This window comes from Cygnus atratus, chromosome 3 (assembly GCF_013377495.2).
Source record: "Cygnus atratus isolate AKBS03 ecotype Queensland, Australia chromosome 3, CAtr_DNAZoo_HiC_assembly, whole genome shotgun sequence".
Taxonomy (NCBI): domain Eukaryota; kingdom Metazoa; phylum Chordata; class Aves; order Anseriformes; family Anatidae; genus Cygnus; species Cygnus atratus.
The window spans coordinates 71,099,397-71,121,654 of NC_066364.1; the positions used below are offsets into that span (position 1 = coordinate 71,099,397).

At 41.4% G+C, this 22,258-nt stretch overlaps 1 protein-coding gene across 6 annotated transcripts in view; it reads right to left on the reverse strand.

The window, feature by feature from the left end:
- The window catches only part of UTRN (utrophin), a 370,686-nt gene that overhangs the window by 124,170 nt on the left and 224,258 nt on the right, over positions 1–22,258 (reverse strand). For 5 of the 6 annotated variants that reach the window (XM_050709839.1, XM_035538805.2, XM_050709840.1 and 2 more), the window contains one exon: positions 3,275–3,447. In XM_050709839.1, coding sequence (XP_050565796.1) covers positions 3,275–3,447 — 173 coding nt within the window. Of the gene's footprint in view, positions 1–3,274; positions 3,448–11,716; positions 13,078–22,258 lie in introns of those variants that run through there. The other variant, XM_035538808.2, reaches the window with a different exon arrangement.

Below are 22,258 nucleotides of genomic sequence, written 5' to 3' on the forward strand. Positions count from 1 at the left end.
GTCCAGCACAAGTGGGGTTAGAGTAGTAAGGAGGAGAGAGTGGGGGGGAAACCAACTGCACCTACAGGACATTAAAATTCCTCTCTCTGAACACAGAATGAGTTAACACCTCTTCAGAAACATTAGAAAGAAGTTAAGAAAGAAAAAAACGCACACAGAGGAAGACATCGCATCAGCATAGATTCTTCCTGAATGTTACTTTCCTCATCTTCTAAGAAGCAATACTGAACATAAAAGTGGCATGCAGCACTGACAGCTGAAGAGCAGCCACAAGCTTTCAGTTCTCCTGAGGACTGCAGGGACACCCAGACATGCATTCAGTAAACTCCATTCCAAGCAAATGCTACGCAGGAGCAAGGGAGGCTAGATATGCTCCAATTTGTATTTTAGTTTTAGTGGCTTACACAAACGTAGACGTTTTACATTTGTGATACAGACCATTCATTAGTTAGAGTTAGAGCCAATGAACTATGCTGGAGTTTTGAATTGTTTCCTGGGCTTCTCCACTTCCAAACAGGATTTCTGCCCTTGTTTTGGGATTGGTGCTTTTACCAAAACAAAGTCTGCAAAAACAAAGCTTAAGGCATTTGTGTTCACATGACAAATGAGTTGGCTATCTCCAGGGATTTGCCAGGTCAAATGGCGGCTTAGGATCTGCTCTGACGAAGACAGTTCTGTACCAGATGATTGTTCAGTTTTGAGCACTGGTTGGAGCAGCAATATTCCCCAGCATCAGACACCACCAGAAACACTCCTATAGAAATCTTGGCTCAGCCTGAAAAACCCATTTGCCCCCATCCAGCCGACCAGACTGAGAACACCCTTGCTCAGTTAAGGCTGAATAAGATCCTGCAGAAGAGCAGCAACTCTGACACAACCCCCCTTCTGACGACCCTGAGAGGCTCCCTCCCCATCTGGAGACCTCCTCAGCTTTTGTCTCTGCTATTTAGGTAACACTTTTCCTGCTGAGCACGGAGGGAACATATGGAATAAAAGAGACTGGTGGGTGGTCTGAATATAGAGAATCCTTCCCAGTTTCTGCAATACCTCCCCCAAACGCTGATACCTTCCCACCCAAGAAGAAGAGTTTCTCCTCAGCATTTGGCTGCAAAAGGCTGACCTGCACAAAGCTGCAGCTTTGTTTTCCTCCTGGGAGTAACACGACACAGAGAAAAAGAAGGAATTGTGAATAAGTCTGAGTAATTTCAAGGCGAGATACAGTCCTTTCTGGTGGTGTCACAGTCACTACAAGCATAGTTTTAAGTAGCTTCCACACATTTAAAAGTATGTCAAAAGAACATTGCTTTTTCAGCCTGGAACTCCCTTTAGTTCCAGTAACAGGGAAGTAAAGTCAGTGTAGTGATGAGCACCATCAGCTCTGAGGACTGAAGTGATAAAGAAAGTCTCACACTATTCCTAAGGGAGAGCAGCATTTTCAGCAGCTAAAAAATCAACACAATCAGAATGTACACGTAGTTGAAAATACCCTAAAATAAATAAATAAATAAATAAACTTAGAGAAATCTTCATTTAGAAGCACTGTTCTGAGCTAAAGTCCATAAAAACCAGATTTTTCAGTCAGCCCTAGCCTCTAACATGGTTACATACTTGTTCTCACAAGACTCATCCACACAGTTTTGCTTTCCAACTCATTCTTGAAATAGGATACACCGAGCAAACAGAATCTGAAGGCAAACAGCCAGATCAACACACTGATTTCATACCAGTTTTAGGCCCCGTTACTTCCCTGTGAAGGCTTTCATCATTCTTGTGCAAGTTAGAAAAGTGAACTGCAGTCGAAGAACAGGGAAAAGTACATGAACTCAGAAATGCTGCACTCCTTTCAGAGGAGACAGATTTGAAAGGTTAATTTACTTCTATTTACTCCACTATTCTCTTCCCTGCCTGCCTTCTGCTTGTAGTTCAGTGCCACGTGGCCCTGCAGCACTGCAGGGATCAGCAGAGCAACGCACACAATGCAAACGTTAACGCTGCCCAGAGGGATGCATGTTCCGTATCTACCCAAGAGTGAAAAGACAAATCATTATTCAGAAAAGTGGGTAAACTAACTTTTTTTGAGCATTAACTGCACAATTGCTGTCTCTGCCTTGGAAGTAACAACTGCCCTATGGTGAATGGCTTGAAGGCCCTTTTGCTGGCCATGGATTTCTCCCAAACTATGATTAACCCCAGGACAGGCCAAGCAATTGTTCTTGCTAGAACCTGCAGTTGCTGACTAAATTATTAACTTATTATCATGTTTTGGTCTCTCTCTCACATTGACTTGCACAGCTGAGTACAGCTCATAAAGGCCCAAGTTTAACAGCTCTTGCATTAAACTACTTGTGGTGTGTTGGGGCCAGTATCTGCAAACCCTCACGGAAAATTGTTTGGTTCCTCTGGTTCAAGCTCTACGAGCTTCCATTCAGCAAATCCCACCAGTTACATGGAACTGTTTAGCTGTCTGGAGACAGGGTAAGTGGAGATGAAAAATAAATGTCACATTTCCCTTCTATCCCCCTCTTTCCAACTCTGGTGTCTGAATTCAAAGCTCAACTCATTTTTCTGCTTTTTGGAAAATTCATATGAATGCTTAACATTGTTCTGTTCTATTAAAAGAACAGTCTCCTTTAATCAACAAGCAGGCAGTAGCAATTAAAAGCTCCAGAAATACTTTTCTATGTAATTACTTGTAATATGGAATTTTATTCATATTAATGAATATGGTAATGTCTGCTTCCAAAATGACATCATAAAGTTTTTATCAATGAGTATACTTGGACGGTCATCAGTGAGTTTGGCATTGGTAGGGTCAAAAATTATAAACGGCTTGATGAATACATATTTTAAAACATTTCTTAGTGGAATAGCAGCAGTCAAAAAATTCTACCACCAATACACATGAACATACTTAGGATACAAATCCTACCAAGGTATTCATTTCAGTGGCAAAAACAAAACCCTGATTTCTCCTCAGGTAATTGCAGATTCACAGAACGACTTCATTGACATTGCCATCGATTTAAAATAAGGAAAGATTCAACATACTTTCTGGAACATTTAGTACAGATTGGCAAGTTATGTCTGCACAACTCTGGGGAGGGAACAAATAGTTAAGCGTGCACGGTAAGCTAATGCACCAAGTCTCTACATCTGTGCTCAGGGTCCTTCACAGAAGAAAATGGAGATTTCACTTTAGTGCTGCGGTGAAATTTCTCAAGCCTTTCAGAAGACAAATCTGCCCCATTCACGTCTTGACACTGTAATTACTTACCTGATGTTAGCCGACTTCGCCTTCAGGTCATTCCATCGATGGTTCATGTCATCAAGTCGGTGCTGGAGCAGGGCAGCTTCCTCAGAGTTTCCCAAGGCTTTCACCATCTTCTGTCTGTTTCCATCAATGCTTTTAAAGATGTCATTATGGGCATCAATTTCAGCCTGGATGTCCTGAAATATCGACAAGTCCAGACATCTTATTTCAGTAAATTAAGGAAGAGCTTATTCCTATTAATATTCCTATCCTCTTGGACAGAGCACATAGTCTGACTTTCTTGGGCAACTCTGGAAAGAGATGCAGAGAAGAAAACCTGCAATGCCATTAATGTCATTATAAAAGGTCCCGCTTTCTTTAGTGAGAGAAAAGGAGTTTGAAAGTCATCCTTGGCTCTGAAACGGCATTTACAGCTATGAACACTACATTCTCTGCCTGTCTTTTGTATTAAGGTAACTAATTGTTTCTTGTTTCCCACACACTTCCGCCAAGTGCAACATTTGCAAATGTACTGGAGATCTTCTCCTGCTCAGAAGTTCACAGCTGCAGCCTTAGCTGTTCTGTCTCTTTCCTCTTTGAAATATAAGATTGCAGAAACTTTATGCAGAGCAGTCAAATTCAAACTCTATACAGTGTTTTAAGCCATATGCAATGAAAGCTTCTATTTAAAACTTAAGTCTCTAAACTGCAACTGAATGACTATAGCTACAGCAAGCCCATTTTTACAATTCAGCTGGTGTATACCATGTCCTGCAACATATAGGGATATAGACATAAAATGACGTGATGTATTATAATCTGATTTATGTATTAAGTGCTGAACAGAAAGAAACGTGCTTGTAATTTCAGTTCAGCTTGCTCATTTCTCTTCCCCGCTGAAAATAAACATTTTCTTCTCCAAAAACATAATTTATTCTCCTATTCATCTGCCTCAAGAAACACATTACGGACATTGTCTACATCTAACAAAGTGAAGTATTATTTTTAAAACACGTTATAATAGCATCAGACAATCTCCTGTATCACCACCGATGCTTTCTACGTATGCCCTAATAGAGAAATGTAAATGTTTAGAGAGCCAGAAGCTCTACTAGCTGTCTCAATGGAATTAATCAGCAAAGATTGTGACAGAAACTTGATGCAGATGTAAACAAACTTCTTTTGCAAAGGAAGAAATTCAATAACTGAAATCCTTTAAAGGATTTTATTTTTCCAGACAACTCCTCAGTACTTTCTATCTGTTCACAGGAGAAGGAGAGGAGGGGATTCTTGTACCTCCCTGTCCTTAGGACGTAGTCCTGCATCTCAGAATGGCTGCTTGCACATCTGCAATGGACAGTTGGAAGCAATGGAAAAGTTGCTGTGAAACTGAGATAGCATGAAAGCTTTTATCAGTTAGGGAAAAATGAAAAAAGAAGTAAGGATACAGCTGGAGAGGTGGAGAGAGGAGAGACAGAGGATGAAAGCAGGGGGAGAGAAAGAGACAGAGAGTGGGTGGGGAGGTATCAGTGAAGCTCTCCAGCTGAGCTGCTATGTGACTTTGGACAGCTACCTATGCTTTGCCTGGTTTTTCACCAATATAAAACAGGTAAAAAGACACTCTTCTTGTCTTTAAGCCATGCTGATAAAAAACACCGTCTTGAATATACATACAAGTAATGACATTTAAAATGAAGAACAGAAATGGAAGTGATTGACGATAACAAATACAAGTAAGACAGCATAGTCAGCAGTTAGGCAAATCAGATGCTTATCTGAGAACATCTGCAGCTCCTGACCTTATGACTCAAACATGCAAGGAGACCCGCTGAAAACCAGCTCAACTCTGAACAGCAGGAGATGCAACTGCAGACAGCAGATTCGATTTTAATTGCACACTGATCTGTACTACAGGAGTCTGGCCATGCCAAATCCATTTCTGTGCTTCTCTGAAGTTACATCACCAACTGGCCTCCAACCTTCCATTCTACAGTCACGGTGCTCATTCAAATGCTATTAAGAACCTGCATAAAACCTTCTAGCTTTGATTACATGTGAGAGGATATGCATGCTTAACAGTTCAAAATGATGCTTCGCTGAAAATGGGTCTTATTCCTGTATTTGCCAGTTATTGTGTTACACTGATTATGGCACCGTAAATCTGCTGTGCACATTCTTGAGTCCCATCTGTGATGGCCACATTGTGACAGCTCAGTTCAAAGAATCAACTTTGCTAATTAACTTCTCTTCCTCTCTTCTGATTTCAACTTTCCTGGAAGAAAAAGCACTGCCAGCTGATGGATAAACAAACAGGACTGATATTAAGGTTAATGAATGCAGATGTATCACAGCCCTCTAAAAATTAAAAAAAAAAAAAAAAGGGACAAATCCAGATGTGTCCCACTTCAGTGTGCACACAGAAGAGGTGCAGCAAGCAGGTAAAAGATGGCTAATGGCAACAGATGGCCACAAACTTCCTTAACCCCCAATAATGACACAAAAGAGCTTGAAGCTTTTTTATTCTAGTATTTTCCTTTGTTGGAAGACTAACAAATAGGGATGATGATCTTGTTCCAGGATTGCTACCAATTAATCTACTGATTAATTAATTACTACCAGTACAATCTCCCTTACTCACTGTATTGTCATAATCTTTCTCTCAATTGTTATGAAATGTGTAGACATGTTCTCGCTGGTCACTGGTCACTGATTCACCACATTCTTCATCTTTGTCTATGTGGCAAAGAGGATGAAAAATTTGATTATCACTGCTCATGCCCCAACTAAGATTAACTCTAGTAAGGGTAAGCCAATTTCAGTTTGTCAGTACTTTAAAGGCGATTATAAACGCTGCCCTGTAATCACAACTGTGAAACAGTCTGTCTTCTTAGCCCAGCACAGAGCGGATCTGGTCCAGAGCTCTCTCCTGGTGAATGCAAAACACAAGTATAAACAGAGAAGGCTTTTTTTTTTTTTTTTTAAAGCCAGAAGAAATTCATAGTTCTTAATCTGCAGTTACACAGTTTTATCAACTTAGTTTTTTGAGGTAGAGATACCATAAAGATACCTCAAGGTCCCATTTTGGTAATCCTGCAAATATTTATGTGCACAGATCTACTAAACTGCAATGATGATTTATTGGTGTGAGGTCACCAGATCTGTTTACATGCACAAGCACTGCAGGATTACTGTCCTAAATTAAAATAATGCTCTTCAAAGAAACAATTCATCCTATATACAAATCAAGGTACAAGTTTCAAAGTTTTCAAAGATAGAAAGGAGAAGAAATAACTAGGCTGACATTTATCTACTTTACCCAGCCAGGGTATTAGAAGATTGCCACTTTTTTTTTTTTTTTTTTAAGTTCCGTTTAAGAATAAAGAGCAAACTGCTGCCTGTCTTTTCCACTTTGGTCTGGTGATTTCAAAATCCTCTCATCTCCGTTCTGAACCGTAGACTTTTCTGGTTCTCTCCCTCTTTAGCCCTGTCATGGAAAATGACATACCTGCAGGATTCAAGCTTTCATTTTATGCTTGGATCTGATTTTAAAGCTTGTCTCCATAACAAGGAGCCTACTTCTTGCTTCTATTTCAATCAAAATATTAAAATAACACGTCACAACTGAAGAGCATGCAACTTCATAGAATATATAAGTAAGGGGTGAAGGACTTGATAACGCTGTGGATGGCAGTTCTGAAAAGGACCCAAAGAGGAAGCTGATTCCCGTTGCAGTTGCTACTGGAAGAGCCCGAAGGCAGATTAAGTTGACTTCCCCAGGGTAAATGAAAGCATGTGACAGACTTGAACAGAACCAAACATTGTGATTCCAACTCCAAGGTAAATCAGCTATTGTTTTTTTTTTCTTTATTCACTATCTTCCCCCTTTAAAAACAGCAAGGATACCTTAAACATCGCAGTAGTAGAAACAATTGTCCTTTAGAAACTATTAAGATGATAGTTTCAAAGATAACTCTAGATACATTAAAAAAAAAAAAAACAAAAACACAACAGCATTCCCATGATGTTAGTCATTCCAGCACCTTTTTTCTGAATGACCATGGGCCCTTTAATTCACTCTGCAACCTCCCACGGCTGTTAGCACATTCATTCCCACTCATGTCTTTTCTGATTTTGTGTTTATACCATGTTCATTGGTACATCGCCATTAACACTGGCAAAAAATTTTCCTCTTTAAAGGGCCTGAACCCTTCAGTTGAAGGCAAAAACATGACTGGTTGAAGAGAACTCCACATTTCCACCCAATCTTGAAGTGGAATAAGCAAGATACATTTTATAATAGACAAAACTTTACTCAATTCCTTTTGCACCATTAAGAGTCCTAGAGTGCTTGAGCTTTATGATACAAAGATCTAATGCAGAGAAATTATTTTACTCGATAGGCTAAATAAAAAGATGTTATTATAAAGTTACAGATTCTATTGTCAAGATCGCTTAATTCAAGCTTTTATATATATATATATATATGTATACATATATATATGTTATTACACTAAACTTAACTTTAGTCTCTTACAAAAATGTAGCATTAGGCTTTATTTGTTTTTCAAACAGTTACTTAGGACTTATCAGCTATTTACTCTGATTTTTTTAAACTCAATCTACACAGCAACATTCTGTATCACATCCCCCCCTTTTTTTAAATGTATTTATTTATTTTTAATGTTTATTAGGAAACATAATTCCACTCAATTTCTGTAAGGATCTCAATACAGAGCAGGGGTGGGAAGTGGTGGCACATAAACAACACGTGGTTTCTAAGAAATGGATGTGCAGGTCTAATGCTGACGCTGTTCCACAGGACTAGCAGCACTTTATGATGGCGCACAGACTGCTAAGCAATTTTTATCCCTAAGTACAAGCCACAGAACATGCAAGCTGCTGTGGCTTTTGAACCACGTAAAGATCTTAAGAGGAGTTGGTAGGGCTGAGATTGACTACTCACAAATGAAAAATAGCTCGAGAACTGCATTTTCCCCAACAAAGGTTTTCACCCAGGCTCAGGACAGAAAGGTTGGAAAGCTGGATGTGGTGCTTAGAGACATGGTTTAGTGGGTGACACTGGTGGTAGGGGGATCGTTGGACCAGATGATCTTGGAGGGCTTTTCCAACCTTAATGATTCTATAACAATTCTGTACTCCTCCCATCCAACACAAATCATGCCCTGTGACTGGAACAGGACAGCAGACTCAATTCAGGTAGAGGGAACTGCAAGTCCCCCAAGAATGACTGCCCACTTCCTCCAACGGCAAGGTTTAAGTCAGCAAAGACATAGTTACAGAAATACTGCACTTGCCTGCTTTATTCCTGACCTCTAAAACTGATGACTGCTCACCAAAGTATCTGCAGAAAACTATTCCAGCTGGAACAGCTGGAATGCAAAGCGTCAGTGCCAACCAAAGGACATAACTGCATGCCAGAACATCCTTCTTTGAGGTCTCACAGCAGGTGGCAGAGGAATGGATTTTTTTTAATTATTTTTTTAAAAATAGCAGACTGTATATTGAACCAGATATGTTTTACCTGCTGCTGCCAACTGGTGTTGGGTACACTGCTGTGTCAGATGTTCACTTCAGCCTCTGCTGCACTCAGAAATTTTCATTTTTTGATAACTCTTAAGGGGGAGGGAGTAAGAATTAGGGCATGATATAGGCATATTTCCCATTTGAAAGGGAAATGGGACTTCCATTGCTCTTTTCCTTGCAAATGCTGAGGATAGGAAAGAGAGGGGCTGCTGAAAAGAGTTTGAAAAAAAAAGGCTCTGAAGAATCCAGGCACTCAGCTCATCCAGAGAGTCTCTCCTATGCTTTCAGGGGACAATCAGCTTTAGAAAACCTCATCCCATCTGCAGAGGCCCGCCGTGACAGTCTGCTGTTAAGCAATCAGTTTATAACAAACCCACATTCAGAAGCGCAGTACACATGCAGAACCCTTGGGCAGAATTGCCATTATCATAAATCCACCACTGGCAGAATCGTGTACAAAGACAGCCACTAAGCCTAAAATGTCATACACAGACCGCACTGTCTACCACTACAGCCACTGTGACTACGGTATGAGTTCAAAGCAATTCACAAAAGCAATTAAGTTTAGATATAACAGAAACTTAATTACAACTTAAGCTCTTAGATATTTCAGGAGAAAAAAAGCATAGAGGGAAAACCATTCTGGGATTTCTTTTACATCTAAATTTCACATGCTCGAACTACCAAAAGCCTTGCAACAACAGTTTCAAAAAGCTGTCTCAGCCTGTACCAATGGATAATACCTTCACAGGTGACACACGGTGTGGGTAAGGACTCATTTCATCACAAGAATAATGACGCACTCACTAGGGCTGGGAATGGCAGCTTGTGTTTGACAACCTCTGTGGCTCCATCGCATGGCACCGACTGAACATCTGGGGGGCATCATAAACCCATTAATACTAATTCCAGCAGTCACATAATTCAGACTGAACGAAGTCAAAGCAGCCCTGCCCACTCAAGTATAATGCGGCTCTCCTTTTGCATAGGAAGGGAGTGTCATGCAAGTTTCTGCAAATGCCATCTGGCTTCTGCATTACCACCACAGTAACAGCACTCGCAATTCGCTCCTTACAACACATATTCATGAAAGTTAAAGGCAGCTTGCAGCCAGGATCACTGTCATAATGGTGTTTCTCCTGGCAGCAAACTCCTCAGTAAGAAAGAACAGGATGGGTGTGGGGGGCATCGTGTGAGTGAGAAATGAAGCAGAGGGGAAGGAGTGAAACTTGCTGGAGCAAAAAAAAAAAAAAAAAAAAAAAAGGAAAAAAATCTTGCTCAATAAGCACTGATTAGAATTTGTGATTGAAGTTCACCAACTCTGAAATGTTAGCTTTCTCCGACATAGTGTTACAAACTTCACCACAAGACACCAGAATGACACAGTAACCTTAAAGGTAGAAACTATGGCAGCTGCAAGACCTGCAAGATATGATTTTGTTGAAGAATTGCTACAAACAATTCCTTTGACACAAAATAAGGCAAATATTCAAAATCACAAGGGACAGCATGGGATTTGCAAATGCCAGGGAGTGTACAGTACAAAAAAATTGAAACACTGGTTTCAAAACTGGGGTCTTAACAATGTCAGGAAGCATCTCAAAACTCCAGTATGTGTCCTAGTCTTTAAGGCTAATGGCACAATTACCAGAGAACAGTGAAGCCCAGCTGACAGGCTGGGAAAGGGAGGAGAAAGTGTTCCACATGGTGATGAAATCCTGTCACAAATGTTTTCACCTATTATTAATAGCTATTTTTGGAAAAAAAATCATGTTCATGGGATAACGAACCGTATTGGTCTCATTAGCTTCAAAGTTTGCTTCCGTAATAAAGGAAGAACAGAAGAATTTAGAAAACAAAACATTTAGAATTTAGAAAACGAAACACCACCAAACCAATTCATAACAGTCTTCTGTAACACAGGCTTATTATGATTTCGAAATTAATCGAAATCATTACAACAAACCCAAAACACCTCTAGCTTCATTTTGTTTTATGAGGCATTTAGGTTCATTTAGTACTATCCTTTACACCACTGTTCAGGTGACCAGTGCTGATTTATATTAAAAAGCTGTATTAAAATTTTGATCTTTAGGATAGAAAGCCACAATCATTCTTTACAATCTGCTTTCCTGCTGTGTGATCACAACTTTTTTAATCAATGTGTAAATAGACTACCACATATTTTTTTAAAAGACTTGCATGGCACAGGAAGTTTGTATAGAGAAATGTACTATAAAAAACAACAGAAAATATAATAAGTAAAGCCAAGCTAAAGATCACTGCAAATGTACAGTCTGGGTTTCATCAGAAGTGCTGTCAACTAGATGAAAACAATCTGGTTTTGAGAAGCCTCATGTCTCTCACTAATCAATGTAATCACGACAAAGCCAAGCCTCCTGCCTCTCAGCATCACTGTTACCAAATTTCCTGGTAGGAGAGAACAACTAGACAGAACACAAGACTAGATGAAAGAATGGGAAAAGTGGCACACTCCTGGGAAGTAATTCTACTCATAAAAGCCATCAAGAGATCTTCCAATTTGACTATGATAGCATCCAACTAAATTTAACAGCAAACCACAGAGCACTTCCTTTATGTCAATAGTGAACTCAAGTCACAAGCATCCTGGAAAGCTCTCATGTTCTTAGTGTAGCTAAGGCCAAACTTTTCTATCATTTCCTTTAAAAAAAGATAAAGATGACCATAATCAGAACAAATGCTCTAAAACTAATCCGGTAGGACCTAAAATGGGGAAGGAAAGAAGCATTAGATTTCCATATTTGAGAGGTGCTCAAACGGGGGTCCCATGAGAACCTTAACAGCAACACAGGAAAAACTCCCAAGTTCAACATGAACCTGCCCGTTTTGCTGCACACTTTTCAAAGGCATAATCAAGTACCCAAACCTTGTGCATCATACCTTTTCAAATTTTGTCAGCAACTCACGTAAGCTGAAGTTCAAGCCAATCATGATCAAGCGTCCCTCGAAGCCTACATTTTCCTGGGAGGTCCTCCAAGCCAGGTCTGTTGCCTTTGAAAGGTTTCTCTCTTTTTCCACCTATACAGTCTCAAACGCCTCTGGGAGCTCCTGCGTGTGGCCCTCTCTCAGGCGATGTTCCCCCAGGGGCAGCTCACACAGCACCATTGTAGCAGCCCCCTGGTACCTGGTTGTTCCCTGGGGCTGGGCGAGCGGGCTTGAGCCGCTGATGCCAGGTGATGCTCCTGGAAGGGTTAGCCTGCTCCCATGGGGCTGGGGGGATCTGCTCTTCCCCACGCCTGGCCAGGACTGCCTCCAGCTCACCTCGGCAATGGCGTGCAGGCTCCAAGGGCTTTCTGGCAGGCCAGAAGCTCAACGTTTGGTCTCAATTACCCTGAGCAAGAGAAGCTATACTCTGCTGGTGCGCCGTGGGTGCAGGGGGTGGGGAGGAGGAGCAAGTCCTTCCATGTTGCTCCTCTCAAGAAAAAAAAAAAAAAGGAAGGAAAAAAAAAAAAGAAAATCCCCAGAGAAACTTCTGCTTCTAGAAAGCACCAAAAGCCAGCTTTTCAGAGAAGTCGAAGTGGGACGAGGCACACTTCAGCCCAGGACGTGTGGCAGCAGGGCTGGGCAGGAGGCCACCAGCAGGCTGCTGTTGCTGTGGTGATGGCCAGGCCACGTCCAAGCCTCCTCACCCGACCCGCTTTGCTCGGGGATGCCGCACCACAGAACAGCTAAGGCCCGTTAAAAGTAATCTAAAAAGTCACTTCCTTCATTTAGTAAACAATAATAAAAAGAAGTCTCCGGCAAAAGATCATGCTGCAACCTCCAAAGCCTTCGCTGGGGATCTCCTCCTTTGGTCCCGGCGGCTCTGACAGCCGTGTGGTAATCTATCCCCGACATTTGTTTATTATTTTAATCAGCATCCTCCCTTCCAGCAGCCCTCGTGCAGCTCCGCAGCCAAGCACACTCCCCCTTCCCGGAGGCCTCCCCTCTACAAAGCCACCGCCACCTCTGTGGCTGCCCCAGCCCAAAAATCCTCACGCACCTCTCGTCACCCGGCCCTCTCCCTTCCCACCGCCAGGGAGAGCGGCTATTCTGTCACCAAACAGATTGCAAAGCTGTAAAAGCAGCCGGTGCTCCAGAAAGCCTCCTCGGCTCCCTCATGACCTGGGGCTCGCCATATGCAGCTTGTTTTCGCAGGAGGCCTTCGCCGGCCTTTTAGCAGGAAACCTGACGCCCAGAGGCTGGCTACTAGGAAATCACTCCATTTTAAATCATTCCCACTTGAAACAGCGTGTGTGCCTGTGAAGGCCTATTTAAGCTACTATTAATGCCTTCCGTACAACCACACATTACTCAACTGACAGAAAAAGGAAAAAAAAAAAAGTTACAGCAGTAGTTGCCAGCAAGTCAGAAAATGGATAGTTAAAAACAAACCAACTGATCTCTTGCAAAATCTGGTACAAGTGTTACTCCTATGGCCATATGGGAATCATGTGCTGCTTTTACTTTCTCTTTTAATTCACCGAATTGTCATTTGAAGCACCAACAGAGCCACTAACAACAAAACAGTCTTTAAAATCATTCTCAGCTATCAGATCATACTGATCTAGCCAGTATGGGTTGGGGTTTTAAGAATTAACTTTGGAAAACAAGTACCCTGGCAGTAGATGGATTTTCACTTTATTTGTACTTCACTGCGTGTCTGTATGATTTGCGTGGGCATATTACACTAACTGCAGAAGTGCTTGCAAAATAAACAGAAAAGTTTTCCAAATGAAAAAGGCAGAACTAGAATAGTTTTGCTGCCCTGCTGATGGGTAAAGACAAACTGACTGAATATATTCCACTGGTTATGGAAGCAAAAAGCCCAATTATGAAGGCAACAGCAGTCAATTCTGCAACAATTGCAGATGTTATTTGCCCCACGTATTGCTTAATCTCATAAATGTTCTCTTTCAGTTGCACACACACTAACATTTGTTAAATGTTTATTCGCTGATACTTCCCCCCAAAATTCCCAGTGACTGACTAAAACCAGCTAGTGCTCTATGGAGCCTCAGTTTCTGATCTACTTTTTTCTCTGTTCTACACTTCCCTTAAAAAGTACAGAACAGAGAACTGCCTCCCCCCTCCCCTCGAAGACTTAAAAATCCTATCTAAAAGAAAATATATTTAATTTAGCATTTCTTAAAATCTCTTTCCAATCCACAAAAATCTATCACACAACAACCTTAAAACAAAACCTACAGACTCATAAGTGACTAGCAATCTTGCAGGGCTGCTAACTCTGTAGTTTACCCAGGGTTTGTAAGTTGATGATGGCAGCAAGAAGGCAGCTGTAGCCCTGCAAAATCTTGCTAGAGCATCTTTAAGCAAAAATCTATTCATACAAGTATCAACAACACAGAATGAAAACACTGACCAGCAACAGCCCGCTACTATTTGCAGCACACAGTAGGAGCTAACACACAATGTCTGAACTTCTCTGAGTTCACAGACATTGGCAGGACATCTTGGGGAGCATGCTGTGGTAGTGCAGTTTTACCTCCTTTGCTGGCAAAATGCTGTCGGTCTTCCCCTCCCATCACAATAATCGGATGTGATAAAAAAAATGCATCATTAGGAAATACTTTTTAATTAAAATCAGCACGGTACCCTGCCCAAATCCCTGACAGCAAATCCTCTGGGCACTGTCTTTCCCATGATAATTTTGTAGATGTTGCAGAGCAGTGCAGCAGCCTGCGCATGGAACCCGGCTGTGTGATGCAGCAAGGAGCTATTTATGCCCAGTGTGGCCTTGTGCCACATGCCAAGTGAGGAGCTTCTCCTTCTCTACAAAAGCATAGTGCATTCCTACAGGAAGTAAAATTAAGACAAAAATGCACAGAAGCAAAGGGCAAGGTCTAGTCTTAGATCACACCTTACAAAACTTTCTAGGCTACCCAGTCTTGATGGTGCTCCGACACAGCCAGCAAGAAGAGCATGCATTCAAAATTTAAGTCATAAAGTTAATTCTAATAAAATATCATTTTTTTTCCCTCCTTAAAAAAGACTCATTTAAAATTCACTAGTGATCTGTAATAGACCCTACTAAGACTTAAAACATCCATCAGACAATGAAGCATGTAAAATCATGTTCAAATACTGTTCTTTTCCAAATTAACCACTTACAAAAAAAAAAAAAATATTATGAGAGAGTAAAACCATCCTACAAGAGTGACTTAACTAGAGTCTGTCTGAGACTCATTCTGTCTTCCTGCACGACAAAGTTTAGATCCCGATTCTCCTTTACAATAAGGATTCATTCTACTGCTCTAGCAGAGAAAAAATACAAATACAGAAAGAAAACCGTACTTAAATAGATTTCAGAGGTGCTAGTACGCATAAAAAATAGGTTCTAGACTGGATTATAATGAGGCTGCATGACTCAGGACTTTAAATATTCACATTAATTTTACTCTCAGGCTTCATACTTAGATAGTTTGTTTCCCAATTTTCTGTTACCATCAAAAAACATATATCCTAGGTCTTTCAATACATGTAAACAAAAATGCTCTGGATAGGTGCCATTCTGCAGAATTCTGTAAAAGGTAATAGCATTTATGCATCTATGTACATTATTGTACCAATGCTTCCAGTAAAATGGCTTTGAATAAACTAATGACTTCTTCAGTGGCTCTTTCACATGAAAATATAATGCAGCATGTAGTGCAGAGAAATTCTGCATTTGTGGAAGAAAAAAAAATACAGAAGAAATAATCTCTACATTGACAAATATTTAATACAGCATCTACAATGACAGCAGTTCTGTAGATATGCCAATGTTGGATCACAAATTCCAGAAATACGACACTTGCTGTAAGACATCTATCTTTACACTATTTATGTAATTTTCTGGAGCACTGGAACAGGCTGCCCAGGGAGGTTGTGGAGTCTCCTTCTCTGGAGATACTCAAGGCCTGTCTGGATGCCTACCTGGGCAACCTGCTCTAGAGAACCTGCTTTGGCAGGGGGGGTTGGACCCGATGATCTCTTGAGGTCCCTTCCAGCCCCTACAATTCTGTGATTCCTACTAAAATTTTCCTGATCACATTTGTCATTATTTTCTGTAAAAGTAACTCCACAACCACTGCTGGTAATGAGAATGGAATCTTACAGTGAAAACTACAGCTCATACACAAATGAAATATTTGAGTGCTGAAGTCCAGAGAAATTCATATTCTGACACTGCAAGCCCTCATGTAAATACCTGATCTTCAACAGACGGAAACGAGCAGAAACTCTGTTATGTTACTGGTGCCATTCCTTCCAAATACTCTTGTAGATACCAAGATCCACAAATGGGAATTTCAAACCCTGCTGAAGAATAACATACTACCAATGCATTAAAGACAGTGCTGCAGAGGATCACGTACATGGGAACTTTTTGTTACATTTTGATATTAAACTAGTTTGGCGCATTTTCTCACAAATATTAAATAATAACATAAAACTGGATAAAAGTAATATAATCAGCTAAGCGTACTTTCTGTCCATCAGTAATGTTACTAATGGCAGCCTGCAAAATGCAATGACCATCAACTGAAAAAGTACTTTCATCAACGGTACAAAAAGGAAGGTCAGCACAGCAGACTGCAACACAGAGTTACAATTACGTGACTGCTCACAACTGGTTTTGGGAGTTCTGTTCTGAATTGCATGCCTGGCAAATCCAGGCATAAGAGCTTCCCCATTTAGCAAGACTTAATGAAGAAGTCATAAAACTAATAGCAGAACTGTACATCTAAAAACTTAGTGCTGTAAATAACCTATTCAACCTCCCCCACAACTTTTTATCAAGTATAAATCCAGAAGTAACTGAATGCTAAGGAACTGCACACAAGTGAAGAATCAATGTCTGACTTAAAAAAAAAAAAAAAGAAAAGAAAAAAAAGGAAAGAAAGAAAATCAAAACTGACTAAAAAAAGGAAAAAAGTTATTCCATCTCCTCTGGAAGGAAAAATATCCAATTGACTTTCACATGATCTTACACCTCTGAAGTTCAGATTCAGAAAGGATAGGAGTCTTTCACATAGATAATCTCTGCAAAAATGAAATTAAGTATGTGCAAAGACACTATAAAGGATTTGCTTCATACTTAAGATGACATGCAATAGAACAAGAAAACTGTCATGCTAAGCACAATTTGACTTTGGAATACAAACTAAAGATGGAAAAATTAGTTTTTTCTAGAACATAAATGAAAAAATAAACAGCAGCAAGAATCTTAAGAGTGAATTAACCAGGTTGTATATACATGGAGCATACATATATCTTACATAACTCAACAACAAAAAGATGAAAAGAATAGCATTCCCTCTTGTGCGATTCAGATGTGAATGATGCAGAGGTCAATAGGTGGTTACAGCAAATCAATACACCCTCGTTTCACTCAAGACACGTGGCTTCAGGCAGAAACACAAAGAATTGACTTGTTCAAAAGCACTGTGGTATTTTCGCCTGCCTTGCAAAATGCATGGTGTCAATTTGATCAGACTAGGAAGGAGAGTTGCCTTCTCCCTTCTGCAGCAGATCAGCATTTACATTACAAAGTTAACGCACAGCTCCAGCAAGGCACTCCCTACACTGAGGCTCACTGCCAATTGAACCCAACGTGTGGGTTTCTAAGGAGAGCTCTTCCAGCACAGCCCCGCTGGTAACCTCTGCCAGGAGCCAGGTCACTCCAGTGACATAGCACCCCGAGGACCAGGAATCCATCAAGACAGATGGACACACCAAGCTGCTGCAATAGAGAGAAATAAATAGCAGGATAAGACAGAAGTCACATAAACATGATTGCCCAATTTTCCTCTTAATTTAGATATCTATTGCAGTGGTGAATGTGACCATGAATAATGATAATGAATTACATGCAATATTCCTACAGCATAGGACCAAAACATTGCACTGGCTTGACTTTTTCTTCCCTTAAAGAGTAAAATCCTCGGTTTGCCTTGGAAAGTTATTTTTACAGGGTTCAGTCATAGACACCAGGCAGCCTACCCTGTGCAATATTCACCATATTCAGTGACAGAGTCCTGTACTACGTCACAGAATCATCTAGGCTGGAAGAGACCTCCAAGATCACCAAATCCAACCTCTGACCTAACACTAACAAGTCCTCCACTAAACCATATCACTAAGGACTACATCTAAACGTCTCTTAAAGACCTCCAGGGATGGCGACTCAACCACTTCCCTGGGCAGCCCATTCCAATGCCTAACGACCCTTTCAGCAAAGAAGTTCTTCCCAATATCCAACCCAAACCTCCCCTGGCACAACTTTAGCCCATTCCACCTTGTCCTGTCACCAGGCACGTGGGAGAATAGACCAACCCCCACCTCTCTACAGCCTCCTTTAAGGTACCTGTAGAGAGCGATGAGGTCTCCCCTGAGCCTCCTCTTCTCCAGGCTGAACAATCCCAGCTCCCTCAGCCGCTCCTCGTAAGACTTGTTCTCCAGACCCCTCACCAGCTTCGTCGCCCTTCTCTGGACTCGCTCGAGCACCTCGACGTGCTTCTTGTAGCGAGGGGCCCAAAACTGAACACAGCACTCGAGGTGCAGCCTCACCAGAGCTGAGTACAGGGGGACAATCACCTCCCTAGACCTGCTGGCCACACTGCTTCTTATACAAGCCAGGATGCTGTTGGCCTCCTTGGCCACCTGAGCACACTGCTGGCTCATATTCAGCTGACTATCAACCAGTACTCCCAGGTCCTTCTCTGCCAGGCAGCTTTCTAACCACTCATCTCCCAGCCTGTAGCTCTGCTTGGGGTTGTTGCGCCCCAGGTGCAGGACCCGGCACTTGGCCTTGTTGAACTTCATACAGTTGACCTCAGCCCATCGCTCCAGCCTATCCAGATCCTCCTGCAGAGCCTTCCTGCCCTCGAGCAGATCGACACACGCACTTAGCTTGGTGTCATCTGCAAACTTACTGAGGGTGCACTCAATCCCCCCATCCAGGTCATCAATAAAGATATTAAAGAGAACCGGCCCCAGTACTGAGCCCTGGGGGACTCCACTAGTGACTGGCCTCCAACTGGATTTAACTCCATTCACCACAACTCTTTGGGCCCGGCTACCCAGCCAGTTTCTAACCCAACGAAGCATACGCCAGTCCAAGACAATAGCAGCCAGTTTCTTGAGGAGAATGCTGTGGGAAATGGTGTCAAAAGCCTTACTGAAGTCAAGGTAGACCATATCCACAGCCTCTCCCTCATCCACTAAGTGTGTCGCTTTGTCATAGAAGGAGATCAGGTTCATCAAGCACGACCTGCCTTTCATAAACCCATGCTGACTGGGCCTGATCACCTGGTTGCCCTGTAAGTGCCACATGATGACACTCAAGATAATCTGCTCCGTGAGCTTCCCTGGCCCTGAGGTCAAACTAACAAGCCTATAGTTTCCCGGGTCAACCTTCCGGCCCTTCTTGTAGTGATCTTCCGTCACATTTGCTAGCCGCCAGTCGACTGGGACCTCCCCCGATAGCCAGGACTGCCGATAAATGATGGAAAGTGGCTTGGTCAGCTCTTCCACCAGTTCTCGCAGTACCCTCGGGTGGATCCCATCTGGCCCCATCGACTTGCGTACATCCAAGTGCTGTAGCAGGTTGCCAACCATTTCCTCGTGGATTGTGAGGGCCACATCCTGCTCCCCATCCCCTTCCACCATCTCACAGTACTGGGTATCCAGAGAACAACTAGTCTAGCCGGTAAAGACTGACACAAAGAAGGCATTAAGCACCTCAGCCTTTTCCTCATCCCTTGTCACTAAGTTTCCCCCCGCATCCAGTTAAGAATGGAGATTCTCCTTAGTCCTCCTTTTCGTGTTAATGTATTTATAAAAACATTTTTTGTTATCTTTAACAGCAGTAGCCAGATTGAGGTCCAGATGAGCTTTGGCTTTTCTAATTTTGTCCCTACACATCCTTACATCATCCTTATAATCCTTCTGTGTGGCCTGCCCTCTTTTCCAAAGATCATAAACCCTCTTTTTTTTTCCTAAGCTTGAGACACAACCCTCTGTTCAGCCAGGCTGGTCTTCTTCCATGCTGGCTCATCTTTGGGCACATGGGGACAGACCGCTCCTGAGCCACTAAGATTTCCTTCTTGAGGAGTGCCCAGCCTTCCTGGACTCCTCTGCCCTTCAGAACCTCCTCCCAAGGGACTCTGCCAACCAGTGTCCTGAACAGCTCAAAGTCAGCCCTCCGGAAGCCCAGGAGAGACATAAGCACAGATAGCCTGCAGCCTTCCTTAAAAAATGGGCTATGAGACGGGGCATTAAATCTCCAAAATAAAATTTGCTAAATTTCTAGATAATGTAATGCAGTCCTGGGGACAAGCAATGTTACATTGCCATGAAAGAGCATTAAAGAACTTGGTGGTGGGTTTCATCTCTTATTTTTGACTTGTTTGGCTTTCACATGGCATTCAGCTTTATGAATCAGCTATGATTTTCTAACTTTTTGGATTTGAATATAAATCACTTGCATGTTTTAATTTCTTTGCACTTCCCAGAGGTACTCATCCCTAAAAGGAGAACCTTGCAAAATTGTGTTCAGAACACAGGCCTGCTGAAATATCCCATACTTGGGCTACAGCTACATTAGACATTAAAGAGAAATATGCAGGCAAGTACCACTGCAGCATCCATGTCAGGCATAGAGGCACTGCAGAATTTACTGTACAAGAGATTGAGACCTGAATTCCACTTATGGGATTGATAGGAACATGAAGGTTTTAATGCTGACCCTGACTGACAAAATGAAGGAGGCAGCAAGCAGTATGGAGGAAAACTGGCTTTCATGCCAGGCAGGGATTTCATCATCAGGTTGTTCCTTCCTAAATACTACTGGTGACTGAATAAAATACTCCTATTGATTGCTAGTCTATAAGAAGTTTGGTGAGGAAGTCTCCTTCTAAGACTGTTAGTTTCCTTTCCTCCTGGTTTTTCCTCTTCAGGTATAAGATATCTGTGCTTGCTTGCAATAATCACACCAAATATAATAATAAAGAATTATAATAAAAAAAAAAAATTCAAATCACATACTGCAGTCTTTTCCCAACTTACTTCTAAGCAATGGCATTAGACTCAAGTACCTAAACAGAATACAGTGCCATTACAGCTATATGGCATAATTTATCATTTTGCCACGCTGCAGGGATAAGTAGCCTATTACAAACTTTTTACATAGTCTGCACATATTTTATTATATGCTCTACCTTGTCTTACATTCCCAGCTAACTGAGCAACCTTATATTGCAGGAAGAAGTGCCATCACCTGGATCTAAAGCCACAGAGAATTGGACTCTCCCCATCCAGTACGAACTCTAATTTCGGCCATAAATATTTGCTTCATCTGTAAACTTCTAATTCGCTATTTAAATACTGGCCAGTCATTTGCTACACAAAAAAAAAAAAAAGGCAATTTGAATTTCTAACATAACCATTAGCATGATGATCTTCCGTATTTAAAGAATATAAAACAAGTAATTTGTGTTATTTTAACTAACTTTTTGTCTTTGAAGTTGGCATCACTATAACAGTTACTGAGAAATGTGCTTTTATCAACTATAACATGCTATTGAGGAGCAGTCATAACAAAATTACTCTTTTGAATATAGCAACTGGACATCTACTAAATATTTCTATCAAACCACGGGAGGTCAATCTCCTCATCTGGCAAGAAATATGAAAGCACTTCATTTTAATTTACCAAAAAGGTGGGGTTCGTTTAAGTTCAAAAAAAAAAAGACAAATGGCCCTTGATTACAGGGATGTCCTATTAACAGTTAAAATAAATATTTTCATGCTGTGAATAGTGGATCAAAACAGCAACCCACAATGCCTCAGCAACCAAACTGAACTGTTGGGAGTAAATAAAGAAAAATATCTGGTGGAAGGTTTACGTTAAATACCTTATGACTGATACCATAGGACAGCCTTGTCTTCATCTAAATTGATTTTCAAAGCATGGGATTAAATCCTAAGAACTCATTAGGAGATGAGGGTTGAAATGTTGTAGCTCAGAAAGAGTATTGACTCTTTTCAGTAACTGTGCAATGATTCCCTAAGCCAACTGCCTAGTTATGGAATTTAGCTAGAATAAATTATATTCCTTTTTACCACATCTAGTGTATAAAGAAAGCAGTGAAGCTCACAACACACCTCTTCACTGATCAGCAACATCTGTAGAGAGAACAGAAACAACTGAAAGTTTCAGAAAGTAACCCCTAAAATGCAGTTGTGGCTATTCTGGAGTGAGGTGCTTCAAGGAAGCTATCTATGCAAAGCGTGCAAGGATGGGAGAACACACCACAAATAGACTGGAGGTGAGGGACAAGAGTGCAGAGAACTGAATTTCCACAGCTCCTGCACACATATCTTTTCATGCTGTAGGTGCTGCTTAAAGCCCTCATCTGCTTATTGCAAGCACTTCCAAAT